This window comes from Leptopilina heterotoma, unplaced genomic scaffold (assembly GCF_015476425.1).
Source record: "Leptopilina heterotoma isolate Lh14 unplaced genomic scaffold, ASM1547642v1 Lhet_361, whole genome shotgun sequence".
Classification (NCBI taxonomy): domain Eukaryota; kingdom Metazoa; phylum Arthropoda; class Insecta; order Hymenoptera; family Figitidae; genus Leptopilina; species Leptopilina heterotoma.
Genome location: NW_025111042.1, coordinates 99,126 through 116,691, shown reverse-complemented (window position 1 = coordinate 116,691; position 17,566 = coordinate 99,126). Strand labels below are relative to the sequence as shown.

The following is a 17,566-nucleotide window of genomic DNA, read 5'->3' as shown; positions in this document are numbered from 1 at the left end:
CGAATTTTCATTTATAGACACATTTTCATTAAGCAAAATTCTCACCAACTTTTATTAAATCAATTTCTCCTCTAGCCGAATTATTTAACTAAATTGTCATTTGACTGGGTCGACAACATTGTTTGTTTCGAAACTTAATTTGCCGAGCACGCACCTGTTCTTTGGCAAAAACATTTAATTTATTATCGCTTTTCGTTTTTTCTATTGTAATAATAATTTAACTTTTTCTATTTTTAGGAATTTTAATAAAATTCTTTTCAAAATTCAATTATTTTCGCACAAATAACAATATTCATCAGAAGAATTCAATTATTTACAAAAGTAATAAAATTCTGCGAAAAAATTCAATTATTTTTAAAAACTTTAACGAATATCTCATCAAGAATTCAATTATCTTTATAAATAGCAATATTTTTCGCCTATAATTCAATTATTTTCAAAAATTTAAATAAAATTCTTGTCAAAACTTCAATTATTTTCAAAAGTTTTTTGCAATTCAATAATTTTCATAATATTTACTATTTTCATAAAATTTATCAAAAAATTTAATTATTGAAAAAAATTTTGATAAAATTCTACGAAAACATTCAATTATTTTTATAAATAATAATAATTCATTTAGAAATTCAATTATTTTCATCGCAGAATTTCAAATATTTTTAATACAATTTTAAATAAATTTCTCAAAAAATGCAATTATTTTTAAAAAATTTATTAAAACTTGACGAAAGAATTCAATTTTAAGAAACATTCAATTATTCAATAAAAGAATAAAATTCGTTGCAATAATTCAATTATTTTTAAAATTTTTAAGTAATTCTGCGCACAAGAATTCAATTATCTTGATAAACAACAAAATTCTTCCCATAAAATCAATTATTTTAAGGAATTTAAATATAAAATTCTTTTCTCAACTTCAATTATTTTGATAAATATCAAAATTTATTTCAAAAATTCAATTATTTTAAAAAGTAATAAAATACTTTGCAGAAATTAAATTATTTTTAAAATTTTTTTAAAATTCTCGTCAATAATTAAATTATTTTCATAAATAAGTAACGAAATTCTTCTCAAGAATTCAATTATTTACAAAAATATTAACAAATTTCTTGGTACAATTTCAATTATTTAAACAATATTTAATAAAATTCTTCGCATGAATTCAATTATTTTCAAAGACATTAATAAATATCTTGGTAAAATTTCAATTATTTAAACTAAATTTGATAAAATTCTTCGCGTGAATTCCATTATTTTCATAAATTATTATTTAAATTCTTCGCAGGAGTTCCAATTATTCCTAATAGTTTTAATAAAATTCTTAAATAATATAATCAATTTCAGTAAAATTTTAATTGAATTCTTTAAAAGAAATTAATTATTTTCAAAAGTTAATAAAATTTTTCGCAAAAATTAATTTTTAAGAAATATTTAATTATTGAATAAATTATTTATTTTTGTCTTTAAATAATTGAATTCTCGTAGAATTTTCTAATAAAAATTGATTTAAAAATGAATTTCGGTTAAAATTTTAGATAATAATTTAATATTAAAAGCATTATTAGCGTGAATTTTTAGAAATAATCGTAATCGCATTTGAAAAGATTTCAAATTAAAATCTTTGGAAATCTGAATTTTTCATACTTTTAAACCAAAAATTCTGTAAAATTAATTTTTTTGAAAACGTTAAATTAAATTTTTTTTCTTGAAATTATTTTAAGTTGTAATTTTCTAATGTATATTTAACTAAAGAATAATTTCCAAAAAATCAAAATTTCGTATAATAATTTAATTTGTAAACAAATGGATTTGAAAAATCTCAAAGAACTTTTTCAAAAATTATATTAAAAAATTGATTTAAAGAAGAATTTTAACTGAAATTCATTTTTAAATTAACTTTTATTAGAAAATTTTACGAGAATTCAATTATTATTATTTGGTCGTTAATGGGTTAACGAAACTTCTGAATCAAATTTTTAAATTTCAAAAATTTTTATTTTCTCGTAAAAAGTAATTTTAAGCGAATTTTTATATGCACTAATCCTGTGACAAATTTTTTTTAATAAATTTTGATTGATTAATTTTTAAATTGTACCAAAATCTTCGTATTATGTTGAATAAAAATTATGGGTTTTACTAATTTTATATCAAATAATAATTATTTTTAAATCAAAATCTATAATTAAATTCTTTCAAACGTAGATTCTAGTTAACGAATTTTTATTCTTTATTTTTTACTTTCAACTTTAATTATTACTTTAAGTTTAATTAGAATTAATTAATAATATATATTCGATTCAAGGAAGAGAGAATCAAATGAAACAATATTTTTGACGAAATGAAAATATTGTTTCATTTAATTCTTTCTTCCTTGAATCGAATATATATATTATTAATTAACAATACACGGAAGGATATAAATTAATTTAAAAAAAATTTATTTAGAATTATTAAATTTATTAATATTTACTTCACTTTATAATAATAAAAAAAAAATTAAGTGAATATTAATAAATTTAATAATTTAATTGCTCTGTTTCTTTCTTATTAAATTTTAATTATTGTTCTCATGATTTTCCTGGGACAAAATAAATTCTAATTGTATTTTTTTTTACTCTTAAATTTCCTTTTAACTTTTTAAAAAAGTTGTGTTGAATGAATAAACAAGTGTAAATAAATAAATAAATAATATTTCACTCACCCAGAAATGATGTTGTTCAATATAGAATTATCCTTTCGTGACTTTTTTTAACAATCGTCCAAAATATTTAATTACATCAGATATTCATCGATTGTCCTAGTTTAAAGTAAATACCATTCTCTTATTATAGAATCTCTTTTATTTTTTATCTCTCTCTTTCTCTTGAAAATATCTAGCTCTGAAAAAATAAAAAAATAGATTAGTCATTTAGGATAAGGTTGAAGCTGATGAATCAAATTTTATATACGCAATCTTCAATTCAATAATATATAGATTTATTATGCGTGTAGAAAAAAAATTCATACATCGAAGTATATGAAACGATAAAAGACTAATTAAACTGTTGATTTACAATTTAATACATTGTACCTTGAATCTTTCATTTGATACACATTAATTTAAACAAAAAATAAATTTTCAATGACAAGGAAATTTTAAACAAATTAATATTTTTACAAACTCCCGACGATTGCAAATATTATTCTCGGGATTAAAGAACAAAAAAAAGAAACAAAATAAACCGAAAAGAGGACAGGAAAGAATCAATGTTTGCTTTTCAAGGACGCATAATTTTAACAAATAAACAAAATAAAAATTGTAAAATAAAATAAATTTTGTAATTTATTAAAAAAAAGAAAAAAATTTCCACTTGAAAAGTAAAATTATTTTCAAAAAGAAAAAAACATTATTTGTGTAAATATTATTTTTCGTATTTTATAAAAAAAAAAAATTATTATTTCCTTTAAATGTTTGCTAAAATTAAAAGTAAACTTTTTATTGTAATTAAAAATACTCGTCTAGACAAATCAATTAGTCACCAATTCCGTTAAGACGAAAGGAAATTCAACTTATTTCTCCACTAATTACCCAAAGTAAGACCAAGTTTCTTGGAAATTTACAATAATTGCAATTTGCAAGTCATCAAAATCTCATTATTCAAAATTTTACTTTATCAACAGACAATTATTTACTTTTTGTCTTTAAAAAAAAAGGAAATTGACTTATAAAAACGAAAAAAAATTTGATCAACCATAATAAAAATGTAAACAAAAAATTTATAAATATAATAAAAATGCATTAAAAAATTTTGAGGTTATGTTCACTAGAGAATAACAAAAAATTAATATCTACAAATTATGGATTAAAAATCTAAATCTAATTTCAATTTTACAGAGAATTTGAATAGAAAAAATCAAAACTATCATCGAATATTTTTGAAATTAACTATAGTAAACACTTCATCCTGAATCGTAAACAAAATATTTTTTTAGATAAGTTACAGTCAACAAAATGTAAATTATGATTTCAATTTACAATTCATAATAAACTCACCACGACGGGATGTAAATATTAAGAAAACCAACAAAAACAAAAATGTAAATTGTAAAAAACAAGAAAAAGTTACATGAAATACGCGGCAATGTATCTATACCTGTGTTTACATCGTTCACAAACAACTGATTCGACAGGGTTGCCAACACCTTAATAAGAAAAAAATCAAGAAAAAATTCCCGACAATAGAAAAAAAACAATTGTTATAAATATTTTATACACGTAAAAACAATATTAACAAACAAAATTAAACAGTATTGTTAATAAACAATTCGTGAAATATATAATATTTTTAAATACGAAACTTTAAAGAGAAAGATGTAAGAAAAATTCCAATAATTATAATCATTTGTGCCAAAATGAGAAAACAAAATATTTAAATGGCGGAAAATTTAAAAAATTTTTCTTGCATTTGACATTAAGATTTAATTTAAATTACCTATGGGTCAATCCATTGAAAATCATCTGAGAGTGGTTGCTGGCATATTTTTAAAAAAATCTAGTTTCAATATTTATGTGAAACTAGACGAATATCTGAGTTTATTGATCATATAATATTATCGTGTAAATTTTATTTTCTTTTGAAATAAAATTATGAATTATTATTAATTAGATATTATTAATTATTATTCAATTATTAATTGAAAGAAATTTTCACAATTTTTCGAAGCTTGTAACTTTTTTCTGGAAGTTTAAAAAAATGTGAGGTTTTGCATATTTTTTAAAATTCATGTAATTTAATTTATTTTACGTTACTTTATTTATATGTGTATTTACATTGTTCTATTGTCATAATAACGGTCGTCTACAATATTACAAGACAATGTTTCAAATTATATATCTAAAAAATAAAGTATTTTTTTATTTAATGTCCGGGAATACTCGTGTGTATTCGAATTCCATGCATGTCTTTAATTTCCTCTTTCAATGCCTGAAAGAATAGAAAAAATTGAATTAAAAGATAAATTATAAATGAATAATTTCCTTATTTTAATAAATAGTGTAAACGAAATATTTTTGAATAAATCTTTAGTATTAATTACGAAAGAAAATTTCGACTTTAAGGCGCAAAAAATGTCGATTTAATTAATTAAAAATAGGAAAAAAAAATAGAAAAAGTCCTTTATTTAATTCAGTGTTATCAAAAAAAATTCTATTCAGTAATTTCTTGACGTTTCACTAATTTCTAAATTCAATTATTCAAAACTTGAATAATTTTGTAAAATAAATATTTAAAAACTTCTTGTTTTTCCGCACGGGAAATTTTTCGAAAATAACTTAATTTCTTGAAAGAATTTTTGTATATTTAAAAAAAAACTAATTAAATTTTTCAAGAATTTTAATTACAAATTTTGAACACAATTTATTGTTCTCTCCAAAATGTTAAAAATAATTCTAAAAAATGTTAATATTATTATTTTTGTAAATTAAAAACTAGAATGGAAAAATTCTAAGAATTGCTTTCTATTAAAAGGAAATTTTAATATAATTTTTAGATGCCAATTTTCATTAATTTTCATTTACAAAATTTACACTCTTGAAGATTTTTCATTAAAATTTTTAACAATTATATTATGTTCCAAATTTTGAAATTAAAATTCAACAAAAGTTGCTTCTTAAAAATTGTAATAAAATACTTTGAAAAAAATATATTATTTTCAATTAAATTTTACCAAAAAATTTCAATTATTCAAAAATTTGTTAATTATTGGTATATTTTAAAATATTAATTACCTTAAATAAATTATTTAAAAATAAGTTTTGAAAGATTTGTCTATTTCACAATATAAAAATCGAAATAAGTTTGCATATTATGCTTTTTCTCAAATTATAAATATTTTTATAAAATATAATTTTATAAAATAAATATTTTTTTTAAATTGTGACCATGAATTGGCAATTTTTTTTTACCTCATTGATAATTCGATGTTGTTTCACAGTAGTCAAACCTTTAAATTCCGGAGCAATGACGCTAACTTCAAACATCGCTCCACAACCTCCTAAAAAAAATTTTCAAGATTAATAAAAATTATTCAATTAAAAAATTTTAAAAAAGGAAGAAAAAGTAAATATATGTAAAATATTAAGAAAACAATTTTTCAAAGTTAATAAAAATTGTACAATCAAAGAATGGAAATAAATTAGAAAAAGAAAATAAATAAAATAGACTAAAGAAAAATTTTCCAAAGTTGATGAAAATTATACAATCAAAAAATGGAAACAATGTAAAAAAAACAAAATAAATGATTTTATTATAATTAGAAAAAATTAATAAAAAAAATTGTTAATTAAATTAATAAAAAATAATCGAAAAATTTGAATAAAAGAAAAAAAAAGAAAAATAACAAAAAGAAACAAAAATAATAGAAAATACAAAATTAAAAAAACAAAAATATATCTCACCCGAAACATCAGTGACTTCAACAACTTTTGCTTCTGGGAATTTATTCTTTAAAATGTTGATCATTTTTTGCTCGGCCTCCTTTCCAGCAAGAACATTGTTGGGTCCATTCCAAACTCGCGACAAAAGCTGCAACACTTTTATTTTATTCATCCTTCTTTAACAGGCATTCGAAATTTTTTCTCTCTCTTTTTTTAAAATTGACAAATTTCTACTTGCAATTCTCAAAAAGGAATTTCTTTGTTTTGTTTTAATTTCTTTAAAATTTGTTCTTTTCAAGAAAATAATAATGAATTCTGACGGAAATACTTGAAAAATTTTTCTCTTTTGTCTTCTGAATTTTTTAAGAAATGCTAAAAGAAATGAATTTTCAAAATAGAATAGTAATTAATTAATTACAGTAGTTATGCATTTTTTTTTTATTAACAACTAATTAGCACTAGGAATTTTTCTTCAAATGCAAAAAAAAGAATTAGAAAGAAAACGAAGAAAAAAAAGTAACAAAGAAAAAATTGTTACAATGAGTAAAATGTATTTCCATTAAAATTAGTTAATATTAATCATTATAATTAATAATTAATATATTGCATTAAATAGTTAAATAATATTAAATAATTTATTTATTTTCAGTAATTTATATTAATGTATTAATTATTATTATTGCAATAAATGAAACAATTATAATTGCAATAAATAATTTAAAGTTAATAACACTTTAATTACTTACCGAAATTTTACGAAAATTTGATGATAATTTGGAAGCGAACATAGTTGAAATTATCGAATATGTCAATGTCATCAGCTGTTTTTTCCCTTATTTCGAAAACTCTCAATTGTTTTCTGAAAATTGTTTCGAGAAATTAGTTTCTTTCATTAATTATAAACAATAAACAATTAGAAATAAATCCTGACGAAAAAATGTAGATGATGTAGACATTTATCTCAATAACCTTCAACATATTTTTCAATTCTTAATTAATATTCTAATGATTCTAATTAATAATAAATTAATTATAGTATTTAAATTTATGAAAATACTAGTAATTAATAATATTAATGATAAATTAATAATTTATAATACGAAAAATAAAAAAATATATAAAAATAAATCAATGAAAAACCAACTTTGAGGTTATGATTTTGAAAAGATCAACACTAGTTTAAATGATTTTAATGAAAATATTTCCATTTATTATTAATTAAATATTTCTATTATCAGAATTAAATAATTTTGAACATTGCATTGAAAATAATTTGTATTTTAACTTACCTTTTAATAAAAAACGAGTTAAAATATCCAATTTTTAAAAATAATTTATAACTCACGTTCCTCACGTTTAAAATTCACAATAAATGTACAAACGAATATTTATAATACTAAAACGAAGAAAAATTAAATTCCAGAGCAATTTCTTTTATCCGATAGAATAGGCACATGTTTTTTAATTTCTTTTTTAATTTAAAAAATGAAACCAATTGCAAAGAGAACGATCTTTGCGGGTTTACAATAATGCAAAGCATGCGTGCATGCACTTTTAAAAGGTTATGTTGACCTTCTATTTACCGCAAGTCGCAAGGAATTTTCTTTATCCGTGTTTGTAGTAACAGTAGTGTTAGTGATTTCCAAACAGCTGGGAGTGAATTTTAAAATTTAAAGGGGGTTTTCACTGTAAATTCAGTGTTTTTAGTGTTTTAGTGCTAAACATAATTTAGTAAATATTCCTATCAAGAAAAAATATTTAAATACTAGATTCAAACAATTGGAATACTACTAAATTATGTTTTTTCTCTGCAATTTTACAATTTTGCAAACAATAAACAAATTCTATTTTTCTTATTCTCTCGTTATTTCTTGACCAAATTTTTGTTCTTAACTTTTTTTCATTTTTTTATTCTTAGCATTTTTTAGAAAAAAAAAGTAAGAATTCTCGAGTATAAATTTACCTGGACACAAAATATAACCTCGCGAATATATAAATTAATATTTATTTACTTGTAAATATCTATTTTTTATAAATTTTAATTATCAAGAAATTTTTTTCATTGTAAAAAAATTGTAAATTATTGAATTCTCATAAAGAATTTTGTCAACAAATTTTTAAATAATTGAATTCCTTCGACGAATTTTAAAAAAAGTTTTAAACATAGGTATTTATATTTTTCGAGGAACTCGATTAAAATTGTATTAAAAATAATTGAAATTATGCTACTTATGTGTTTTATTATTTTTGAAAATAATTGAATTACTGTGAAGAAATTTATAACAAAATTTGCAAATAATTGAATTCCTGTGTTTTTATTATTTATAAAAATAATTAAATGTTTGCATAGAATGGAATCAAATTTTTTTTTAAATAATTGAATTCTTTTGGAAAATTTTATTAAAATAAATATTTAATATCTTTGAATTCAGGAAAATTTTTAAAAATAATTGAAATTCTGACAAGAATTTTATTAAAGTTTTTATAAATAATTGAATTTCGGACAGGAATTTTATTATTTATAAAGATAATTGAAATTTTGGCAAAAATTAAAAAAAATTTAAACTTAGTTGAATTTCTGAAAAAAATTGTATTTATTCTTTTGAAAGTAATTGAATTTCTGCAATAATTTGAAACTTCTCTTATTTCTATTAAAAAATTTTACGAGAATTAAATTTTTTAAATACAAAAATAAATAATTTATTAAATAATTAAATTTTCCTTAAAATTAAATTCTCATACAGAATTTTATCAACAAATTTTTAAATAATAATTGAATTCTTTTGATGAATTTTAAGAAAATTTTTAAGAATAATTATATTTTTTGAGGAATTCAATTAAAATTGTATAAAAAATAATTTAAACCCTGAGACAAGTTTTATTATTTTTCAAAATAATTTAATCAATAAAAAGAATTTTATTACTTATGAAAATAATTGAATCCCTGTAAAAATTTTTATTATTTAGATTATTTATGAAAATAATGGAATTAATGCGAAGAAATTCTTAAAAAATTTGTAAATAATTGAATTCCTGTGGAATTTTTAGTATTTGTGAAAATAATTAAATGTTTGGGTAGAATCATTAAAATTTTTCAAAAATCTTTAAATTTCTTTTAAATTTCTGTAATTAAATTCATTGAAAATTGAAATTTTCTAAAATTTCAAATTGAAACCTTTTGAAGTTCATTTATTTATGAAAATTGTAACTGCAATTATTGCTTCCTCGTGAGGAAGCTTTTTTTTAAATTCAATTAATTTAAAAATATTTAAGTAAAATTATTCATTAAATAGTTTATAATTAATAATTTTATTTTATGATAGTTCGTCAAGTTACTTAAAAAGAAATTCAGAATTTTCTTATATGAATTTTAAAAATTTAATTTTTCCCTGTTCTTTAAATAAAAATCCCTGACTTTTCTCTAATTTCCCTGACAAAAACAAATAAAAAAAAATTTACTGAAATACAAAATTTTAGTAAAATATTTATTTTAAATTTCATACCAAACTTAAAATCGAACAAAAAAATATAAAAATACAAATTAACGAATTTAATATATTTGTATAAAAGATAAAGTTATGAGCGAAATAATTTTACACTCACACGCAAAGTAACAAAAAAAATAAATAAATATAGCGCGCTTGACCTATGAACCGTGTGTTTTAATATACAATATTATATATGTGTACGAACATATTTTCTGGATTTCATTATTTCCAGACCCCTCGCGCGCGCGATGATGATAATAATTATAATAATGCTCAATTTTACTTGCTTTGTTCATTATTCTTGAGTCACTTATTATCATCAATATATTTAAAATTGACAAAAATCATCAAGAAATCAGTAATAATTTTCTTCGCTAAGATCTGACATAAAAATAAATTGAGATCGCAAATTGGACATTGTTACCAGTGTATTAAAAAAAATAAACAAGTGTCTTAACATTTTTTTTTAACCAAAAGACAAAGGAGATAAAATGAACTGTTTAAATAATGATAATCATGACTTAATCAACCAGCCAATAATCAATGATTCAGATGAATTTTCTTCCGCTACTAGGAGCAGTAATCAAAACCGAAATGGTATTGTTTTTTTCGATTTATAAAAAAGAAAAGGAAAATTTTGCATTTTTACCTAATTTTCATTTTTCAAAATAATTTTAATTTAAAAATTAAAAATTTAAATGAATTTCATTGAAAACAATTAAATAAATTTTCGATATATTAAAATAGATCTTTCAAAAAAATGTTTTTTAAAAAATTTTATTTTAATATATGAATTAAAATTATTTTTAAATTAAATTTATTTTTTTTTACATAAATAATAGTTGAATTATTCACTTTTTACACTAAAAAAAAAATTTATTTGACTCAAATATATAACCGATTAATTGACAATTATCAATTAAATATTTAATTCAATCAAATAATATTTATTGGAGTTAATTAAATATTTAATTGAATCAAATAATATTTATTGGAGTTAATTAAATATTTAATTGAATCAAATAATATTTATTGGAGTCAATTAAATATTTAATTGAATCAAATAATATTTATTGGAGTGAATTAAATGGTATTTGCTTTAAATACTGAAATTATTGGTTCAAATACCATTTAATTGACTCCAATAAATATTATTTGATTCATGTAAATATTTATTTGATAATTTTAGTTAATTAATCGGTTAATTGAATTAAATTAATTTTTTATCAGTGTAGGATTAATTATATTTTACTTATAAAAATTAACAATTTTAATATATTGTTAATTTAATTATATTATTTTGAAAAGAGAAATTTTTAATTTTTTCAACCGAAAAGAAATATTGTAGGGGAACATAGTCTAGGTCGGCCACCTTTTTGACTTTTGTTTATAACTTTTTTTTAAAAATGAATTTGGACAATTGAAGTATATGGTTGGAAAGTCCTGTTTAATAGGAACATCTTTTCTGTACAAAGTAAATTGATTGGTTTTAAAATGAAAAAGTTATAAAGATTTAAAAAAAAAAAAATTTGTAGTCGAGGTTGGCCATTACAGTCAAGGTCGGCCATGTTTAAAATTCAAAGGGCATTAATCGTTAAAAAATAAAATAACATGTTTGGAGTTACGGAATATTGATTCTTTATTGTTTACAGTTTGTAACTTAATAAAATAACAAAATAATAACAATAAACAATATAAAAAAATAAATATAAATAAAAAAAAATTCTGCACTAAAATATTAATAAAATTAAATAAAAATATTAATAAGATGATCAATTATATTATGAGTTATACAGAATTGCAGTTTTTGCAAATGAAGTAGCTCGTCCTCAACTTTGCGCATTTTAAACACATAGTGGCCGACCTTGACAGTAAGTAACATTACCGAATTGTTGTAACCATAAAGAAATACGTTTCGGGATTCGATTTTTTACTTTGTTTTCCTTTCAACCATGAGTCCCACAAATTTTCTGCATACTTGCCTTGACGATTCAATTTGTTTTTTATCTTTTATTAATGGTTTTTCACATTATGCACAAAACTTTTTTTGAGCTTTTTTTGTACCGACGTCACAGAAAACACAATTTTCGATCCTCCGAAAATGTAATTGAACAAAAAGTTAGGTTACACTAAGACAAGCTTCGACAAGCATGCGTGTAGGTGGCGCTAGTGAACTTGTCCAAAAAATCGCGATGGCCTACCTAGACAGTAGACCAACCTTGACTACATTCCCCTACTGAAAAAAAAAAAATTTAAATATAAATAAAAACAATTTTTCGGTATTTTCTTTTTTTTTACTATTTATAATTTTCAGGTACGGGATCACTTGGAACAATATTTTTAATTGTTAATGCAACATTAGGTGCTGGTCTTTTAAATTTCCCGGAGGCATTCGATAAATCTGGTGGTATTGCAACGGCAATAATTGTACAATTATTTTTTCTAATTTTCATCACATCGGCATTGGTTGTACTTGCAAATTGCAGTGACATTACGGAAACATGTACAATGCAAAATACATTTGCCGGACTTTGTGGATCAAAGTCATTAATTCTTTGTGGTGTTTGCGTGGCAATTTATAGTTTTGGATGTTGTCTAACATTTCTCATAATAATTGGCGATCAATTCGATCGTGTTTTTGCCACATTTTATGGACTCGACTATTGTCACAATTGGTAAAGAAACAAAAACAAAGTCAAATAGATAAAACAAAAAAAATAAATAGGAAAAAATGAAATAGGAAAAAATTAAAAAAATAAAAATAAATACAAAAAAATAGAAATCTTATAAATAATAAATGAAAAATGGAAATTAAAAATAAGTAAATAAATAAAAAAAAGAAATCAATAATAAATAAATAAAATAAGTATTAAAAAACTTACAATCAAATAATAATGTATAAAAAATATAAAGTTTCCTAATTTTTACAATAATTTTTCTTTTTAAATATTTTCCATTCCAAAATTAATGTATTGAAAATCCATTGAATTCTTGCAAAGAATTTTATCTAAAAATTTGAAAATAATTGAATTCCTTCGAAGAATTTTATTATTTATTATGAAAATAATTAAATTCTTGCCAAGAATTTTATTAAAATTTTTGATAATCTTAATTAAATCTTTTCGAAGAATTTCTTTGAATTTTTTTAAAATAATGAAGTTTTATTATTTTAAATTTAAATTGCATTTAAATTAAAATTTACAATTTTAATTGGATAATTTTGAAAATAATTGAATTTTATAAACAATTTCTTTCAAGTTTTTAAAATAATCGCATTTCTTAATAATTGAAATATTAAACATTTAATTATTGAATTTTATTAAAATATTTAGAAAATAATTATATTCTTCTCAGAATTTTATTACAATTTTCTAAAATAATTTAATTCATTCAAAAAATTTTATTAAAATATAGAAAATAATTCGATTTTTTCGAAGAATATTAACAATTACAAAGATTTTGAAAATAATTGAATTCTTATGGAAAATTTTATAACGAATTAAGAAAAAAATTAAATTCTTTCTTCAAAATTTTATTGAAAATAATTGAATTTTGGCAAAGATTTTACTATTTAAAAAATAAATTGTATTGTTTTGAAAGATTTATTAAAATTTTTAAAAATAATTGAATTGTTTCCATGGATTCATTAATATTTTAGAAAATAATTGAATTATTTCGAAGGATTCATTAAAATTTTAGAAAATAATTGAATTTTTGCAAAGATTTTACTATTTTAAAAAATAATTGAATTTTTTCGAAGGCTTTATTAACATTTTAGAAAAGAATTGAATTATTTCGTGAAATTTTATTGAAAATAATTCAATTTTTGAAAAGATTTTACTATTTAAATAAATAATTGAATTTTTTAAAATTGTAGAAAATAATTGAATTCTTTATTAGAATTTTATTATTTAAAAAAATAATTTAATTGTTTCCAAGGATTTATTAAAATTTTAGAAAATAATTGAATTTTTGCAAAGATTTTACTATTTTAAAAAATAATTGAATTTTTTCGAAGGATTTATTAACATTTTAGAAAATAATTGAATTATTTCGTGAAATTTTATTAAAATTTTGTTGAAAATAATTGAGATTTTGAAAAAAATGTTACTATTAGTAAAAGTAATTGATTTCTTCTTAAGAATGTTTTTCAATAATGAAGATAATTGAATTCTTGCAAATATATTAAAATTTTTGAAAATATAATTAATTCTGAATTAATTGTAAATAATAAATTTTGGATTTTTCTTTAGGTATTTGTCGAGACCATTTATAACGAGTATCACGGCAATAGTTTTTATTTTGCCACTGTCATTTTTTAAACGAATGGACGTTTTGAGTTATGCGAGTTCCATTGGATGCTTAACAATTATCTACGTTGTTTGGATGGTTATTTATGAAAGTTTCGTTAACAATGATAAATTGCCAAAAAAAACAATTCACATTTGGCCCGAGAATTTAACGCAACCACTGCAAATTGTTCCAATAATTTGCTTCGCCTATCAGGTAATTGGAAAAAATTTCTTTAACTTTAAAAAGGATTTTTTTTTCTCAATAAATAAAAAACAAATACTGATTTTTGGAAATAATAATCAAAATTTGGAAATAAATATTATTTTAGAAACAATTTTCTTTAACTGGGGGCGAATATTATCGAGTCTCATTGTTTTAAAATTGGAATTTGTAGCAAAATTCATGTATACAAATTTGTTTTGTTAAAAGCGTTAAAAAATTAAAAGCACATAACCTCAAAAACACCACGAATCACTTGGGGAAGAATCGAAAGAATATTTATTTATGTTCGATGATTAAAAGAAAAAAATAATTATTACACTGTCTGGCGGATGTTTTACATAAAAATTTCCGTTCACTACTTGTAATTTTTCGTCAAAAGTCAAATTGAACGTTCAATGACAGACAAATCGGAAAAAATCCCCGCACAATTACACATTGACTTTTGACACAAAAATATACAAAATCCCGGCACAAAAACGAAAAAATAAATAAGATAAACACAATTATGGATTAAAAACAATTGAATAATTTCTGGATGGAGAAAGATTCGTAAGAGATATGAAGAAAACTTACCCGCAGAACATTGTTGTACCCACGAGCCGAAAATATACGCAATGCTTTTCCCTTTTTTCACCTCTTATTTTGAGACACTTTTTTTCTTCTAGCCTCACATTTTCCAGCATCATAAATTCCAATAAAAGCATTGCAGGTATAATACAATTATTTCACAGGATTCGAAAAACTTTTTGAAGAAATAGCAAAAGTACTGTGTGTGCAACACTCGAGTCCTGACAGGCACTTACAGGCGACTGACGACATAGACACACCGTTAGTCAAACTTAATACTAAAATATTAAAAAACTTTTGACTTTTGTTAATCGGTTACGATTTTAAAAGATCCAATTTTCTCAAGTCTACAGCACTGTCGAAAGAAATACAAATTGTCGCAAGAAAATTTAATAGTTTTTGATAATTACAAGAGGGAGGAAAAACTAAAATGGTCGTGAACTTGACTCTAGTGTTAAAGGGAAACTGGAATTGATGCGCAGAACCCCTGCGCATGTGGCGGGAAATTTGAAATTTATTCCGAATAAAAACGATAATACTCGTATAATTATTACTTTTCTCACTTGTAAAAATTACTAAAATGATAAATAAGTTTTGTAAATATTCCAAAAATCTTTTTTTTTTTTTTTGAGTGAATAATATTTGAGAAAATCGCAAGGAGAAGAATTAATTTTGAAACCTCCCTCAAGTGGTGAATTCACGAACTAAAATGTATAACCGACATCCGGAAAAAAGCGGGAAAATTTGAAAATTAAAAGAAAAAAAAAATTCTTTTTCCAGAGTCACATGACAGCAATACCAACCTACGCATGCATGAAAGATCGTCAATTGAGTAAATTCACATGGTGCGCAATAATCAGTATGATTATTTGCTTTATTGCTTATTCAATTGTTGGAACATTTGGATACATGACATTTGGCGCTGGTAATGTGCCAAGTGATATTTTACAGGGTTACACCGACAAAAGTGTAACTCTAACGTTGGCAATAATAGCGGTTGCTGTAAAAAATTTCACTACATATCCAATTGTTTTATATTGTGGACGTGACGCATTAATGGAATTAATTGGTTGGGATTTAAATAGAAATTTTCTTTCGCGTATTATATTGACTTTAATTTGGTTTTTTATGTCATTGGTCATTGCAATATTAGTGCCTGACATAACACCTGTTATTAATTTACTTGGCTCACTATCGGCTGCATTTATTTTTCTTTTTCCCGGAATTTGTCTATTACAAAGTACCTTAAAGCGGGATCCACAACTTTTTATGAATAAAAATCGTGCTATGATTTTTCTCGCTATTTTAATAACTGCACTTGGTGCACTTGTTTGTGGAATTATTTTTGTCGAATCACTGCAAGATCTTTTTAGCGGGAAATCGTCGTCACTTAAAAAATCACTTACTTCCGGTTTGAGAATTTCATTAGGCAAAAGTTTGTGTGTTTAATATTAACATTCGTTAATTATAATTAACGAATTATAAAAATAATTTTTTTTAAAAATATTTAATTATTATAAAAAATCAATTTTATATAAAAATTCGCAAATTAATTAGAAATTCAATTAATTAGTTATTTATCTAATTAATTGATAAATAAATAATTAACTAAATTGTTATCCTATATAACAAAATAAATTTTTGATTAAATAAGTAATTAAGTAATTATTCGACTAATAATTAAAATTATTCATTAGTTACTTAAATAAATATTTCATAATTACAAATTTTAATATTTATTTAGTAACATAACAAAAAATTTGAAGAGAATAATTGAATTTTTTTGAAAAATTTTATTAAAAATTAAAAATAATTGAATTCCTTAGAAGAATTTTTTTATTTATGAAAATAATTGAATTCTCACGAAGAATTTTACTATTTATAAAAATAATTGAATTATTCCGAAGAATTTATTAAAATTTTAGCAAATAATTGAATTCTTTTAAAAATTTTATAACGAATTTAGAAAAAAAACTCTTTCGCAAAATTTTATTGAAAATAATTGAATTTTGGCAAATATTTTACTATTTAAAAAATTAATTGAATTGTTTTGAAAGATTTATTAAAATTTTTAAAAATAATATTGAATTGTTTCAAAGGATTTATTAACATTTTAGAAAATAATTGAATTCTTTCGTGATATTTTATTGAAAATAATTGAATTTTGCAAAGATTTAATATTTAAAAAATAATTTAATTGTTTCGAAGGATTTATTAAAATTTTAGAAAAGAATTGAATTATTTCATGAAATATTATTAAAAATAATTTAATTTTTTTAAAAGATTTTACTATTTAAATTCACAATTGAATTTTTTCGAAGAATTTTTTAAAATTGTAGAAAATAATTGAATTTTTTAGAAGAATTTTATTATTTAAAAAAATAATTTAATTGTTTCCAAGGATTTATTAAAATTTTAGAAACTAATTAATTTTTTTTCTGAAATTTGAATTAAAGTTTTGTTAAAAATAATTGAATTTTTGCAAAAAATTTTACTATTTATAAAAATAATTGAATACTTCCGAAGAATGTTATTATTTATGTAAAAATAATTGAATTGTTGAGAAGAATTAATTAAAATG

At 21.0% G+C, this 17,566-nt stretch overlaps 3 protein-coding genes across 6 annotated transcripts in view; 1 reads left to right on the top strand and 2 right to left on the bottom strand.

The window, feature by feature from the left end:
* The window catches only part of LOC122505614 (xaa-Pro dipeptidase), a 63,496-nt gene extending 59,321 nt beyond the window's left edge, over nt 1-4,175 (bottom strand). The window contains exons 1-2 of one of the 2 annotated variants that reach the window (XM_043617344.1): nt 4,034-4,175; nt 2,702-2,879 (exon numbers count right to left, since the gene is read on the bottom strand). The gene's annotated coding sequence lies outside the window, so the exon portion shown is untranslated. The remainder of the gene's footprint in view (nt 1-2,701; nt 2,880-4,033) is intronic. The other variant, XM_043617348.1, reaches the window with a different exon arrangement.
* A 594-nt stretch (nt 4,176-4,769) lies between these two features.
* LOC122505622 (bolA-like protein 3) lies at nt 4,770-8,009 on the bottom strand. The gene is made up of 5 exons (XM_043617364.1): nt 7,705-8,009; nt 7,162-7,274; nt 6,437-6,563; nt 5,945-6,033; nt 4,770-4,964 (listed from the first exon to the last, which is right to left on the bottom strand). Exons 2-5 carry the CDS (start codon nt 7,231-7,233, stop codon nt 4,899-4,901), a joined length of 354 nt encoding a protein of 117 aa, XP_043473299.1. The 5' UTR covers nt 7,234-7,274; nt 7,705-8,009; the 3' UTR covers nt 4,770-4,898.
* Nucleotides 8,010-8,061: 52 nt separating this feature from the next.
* Nucleotides 8,062-16,528, top strand: LOC122505616 (putative sodium-coupled neutral amino acid transporter 7). 3 transcript variants are annotated; one of them, XM_043617350.1, is made up of 5 exons: nt 8,062-8,103; nt 10,136-10,500; nt 12,218-12,578; nt 14,157-14,409; nt 15,766-16,528. In XM_043617350.1, exons 2-5 carry the CDS (start codon nt 10,395-10,397, stop codon nt 16,432-16,434), a joined length of 1,389 nt encoding a protein of 462 aa, XP_043473285.1. In that variant the 5' UTR covers nt 8,062-8,103; nt 10,136-10,394; the 3' UTR covers nt 16,435-16,528. The 3 variants fall into 3 exon arrangements, with proteins under 3 accessions (XP_043473285.1, XP_043473287.1, XP_043473284.1); XM_043617352.1 differs by lacking the exon at nt 8,062-8,103 and adding an exon at nt 8,129-8,146 and having other exon boundaries at nt 10,256-10,500; XM_043617349.1 differs by lacking the exon at nt 8,062-8,103 and having other exon boundaries at nt 10,034-10,500.
* Nucleotides 16,529-17,566: the final 1,038 nt, after the last annotated feature.

Excerpts from the sequence above, each read along its gene's own strand:
- LOC122505622 (XM_043617364.1), bottom strand. The coding sequence starts at position 7,233 with ATGACATTGACATATTCGATAATTTCAACTATGTTCGCTTCCAAATTA. Across the intron at positions 6,034-6,436 it reads TGAAGTCACTGATGTTTCGG|GAGGTTGTGGAGCGATGTTT; the intron begins GTGAGATATATT and ends AATTTTTTTTAG. Across the intron at positions 4,965-5,944 it reads AACATCGAATTATCAATGAG|GCATTGAAAGAGGAAATTAA; the intron begins GTAAAAAAAAAT and ends CTATTCTTTCAG.
- LOC122505616 (XM_043617350.1), top strand. The coding sequence starts at position 10,395 with ATGAACTGTTTAAATAATGATAATCATGACTTAATCAACCAGCCAATA. Across the intron at positions 10,501-12,217 it reads CAGTAATCAAAACCGAAATG|GTACGGGATCACTTGGAACA; the intron begins GTATTGTTTTTT and ends TATAATTTTCAG. Across the intron at positions 12,579-14,156 it reads CTCGACTATTGTCACAATTG|GTATTTGTCGAGACCATTTA; the intron begins GTAAAGAAACAA and ends ATTTTTCTTTAG.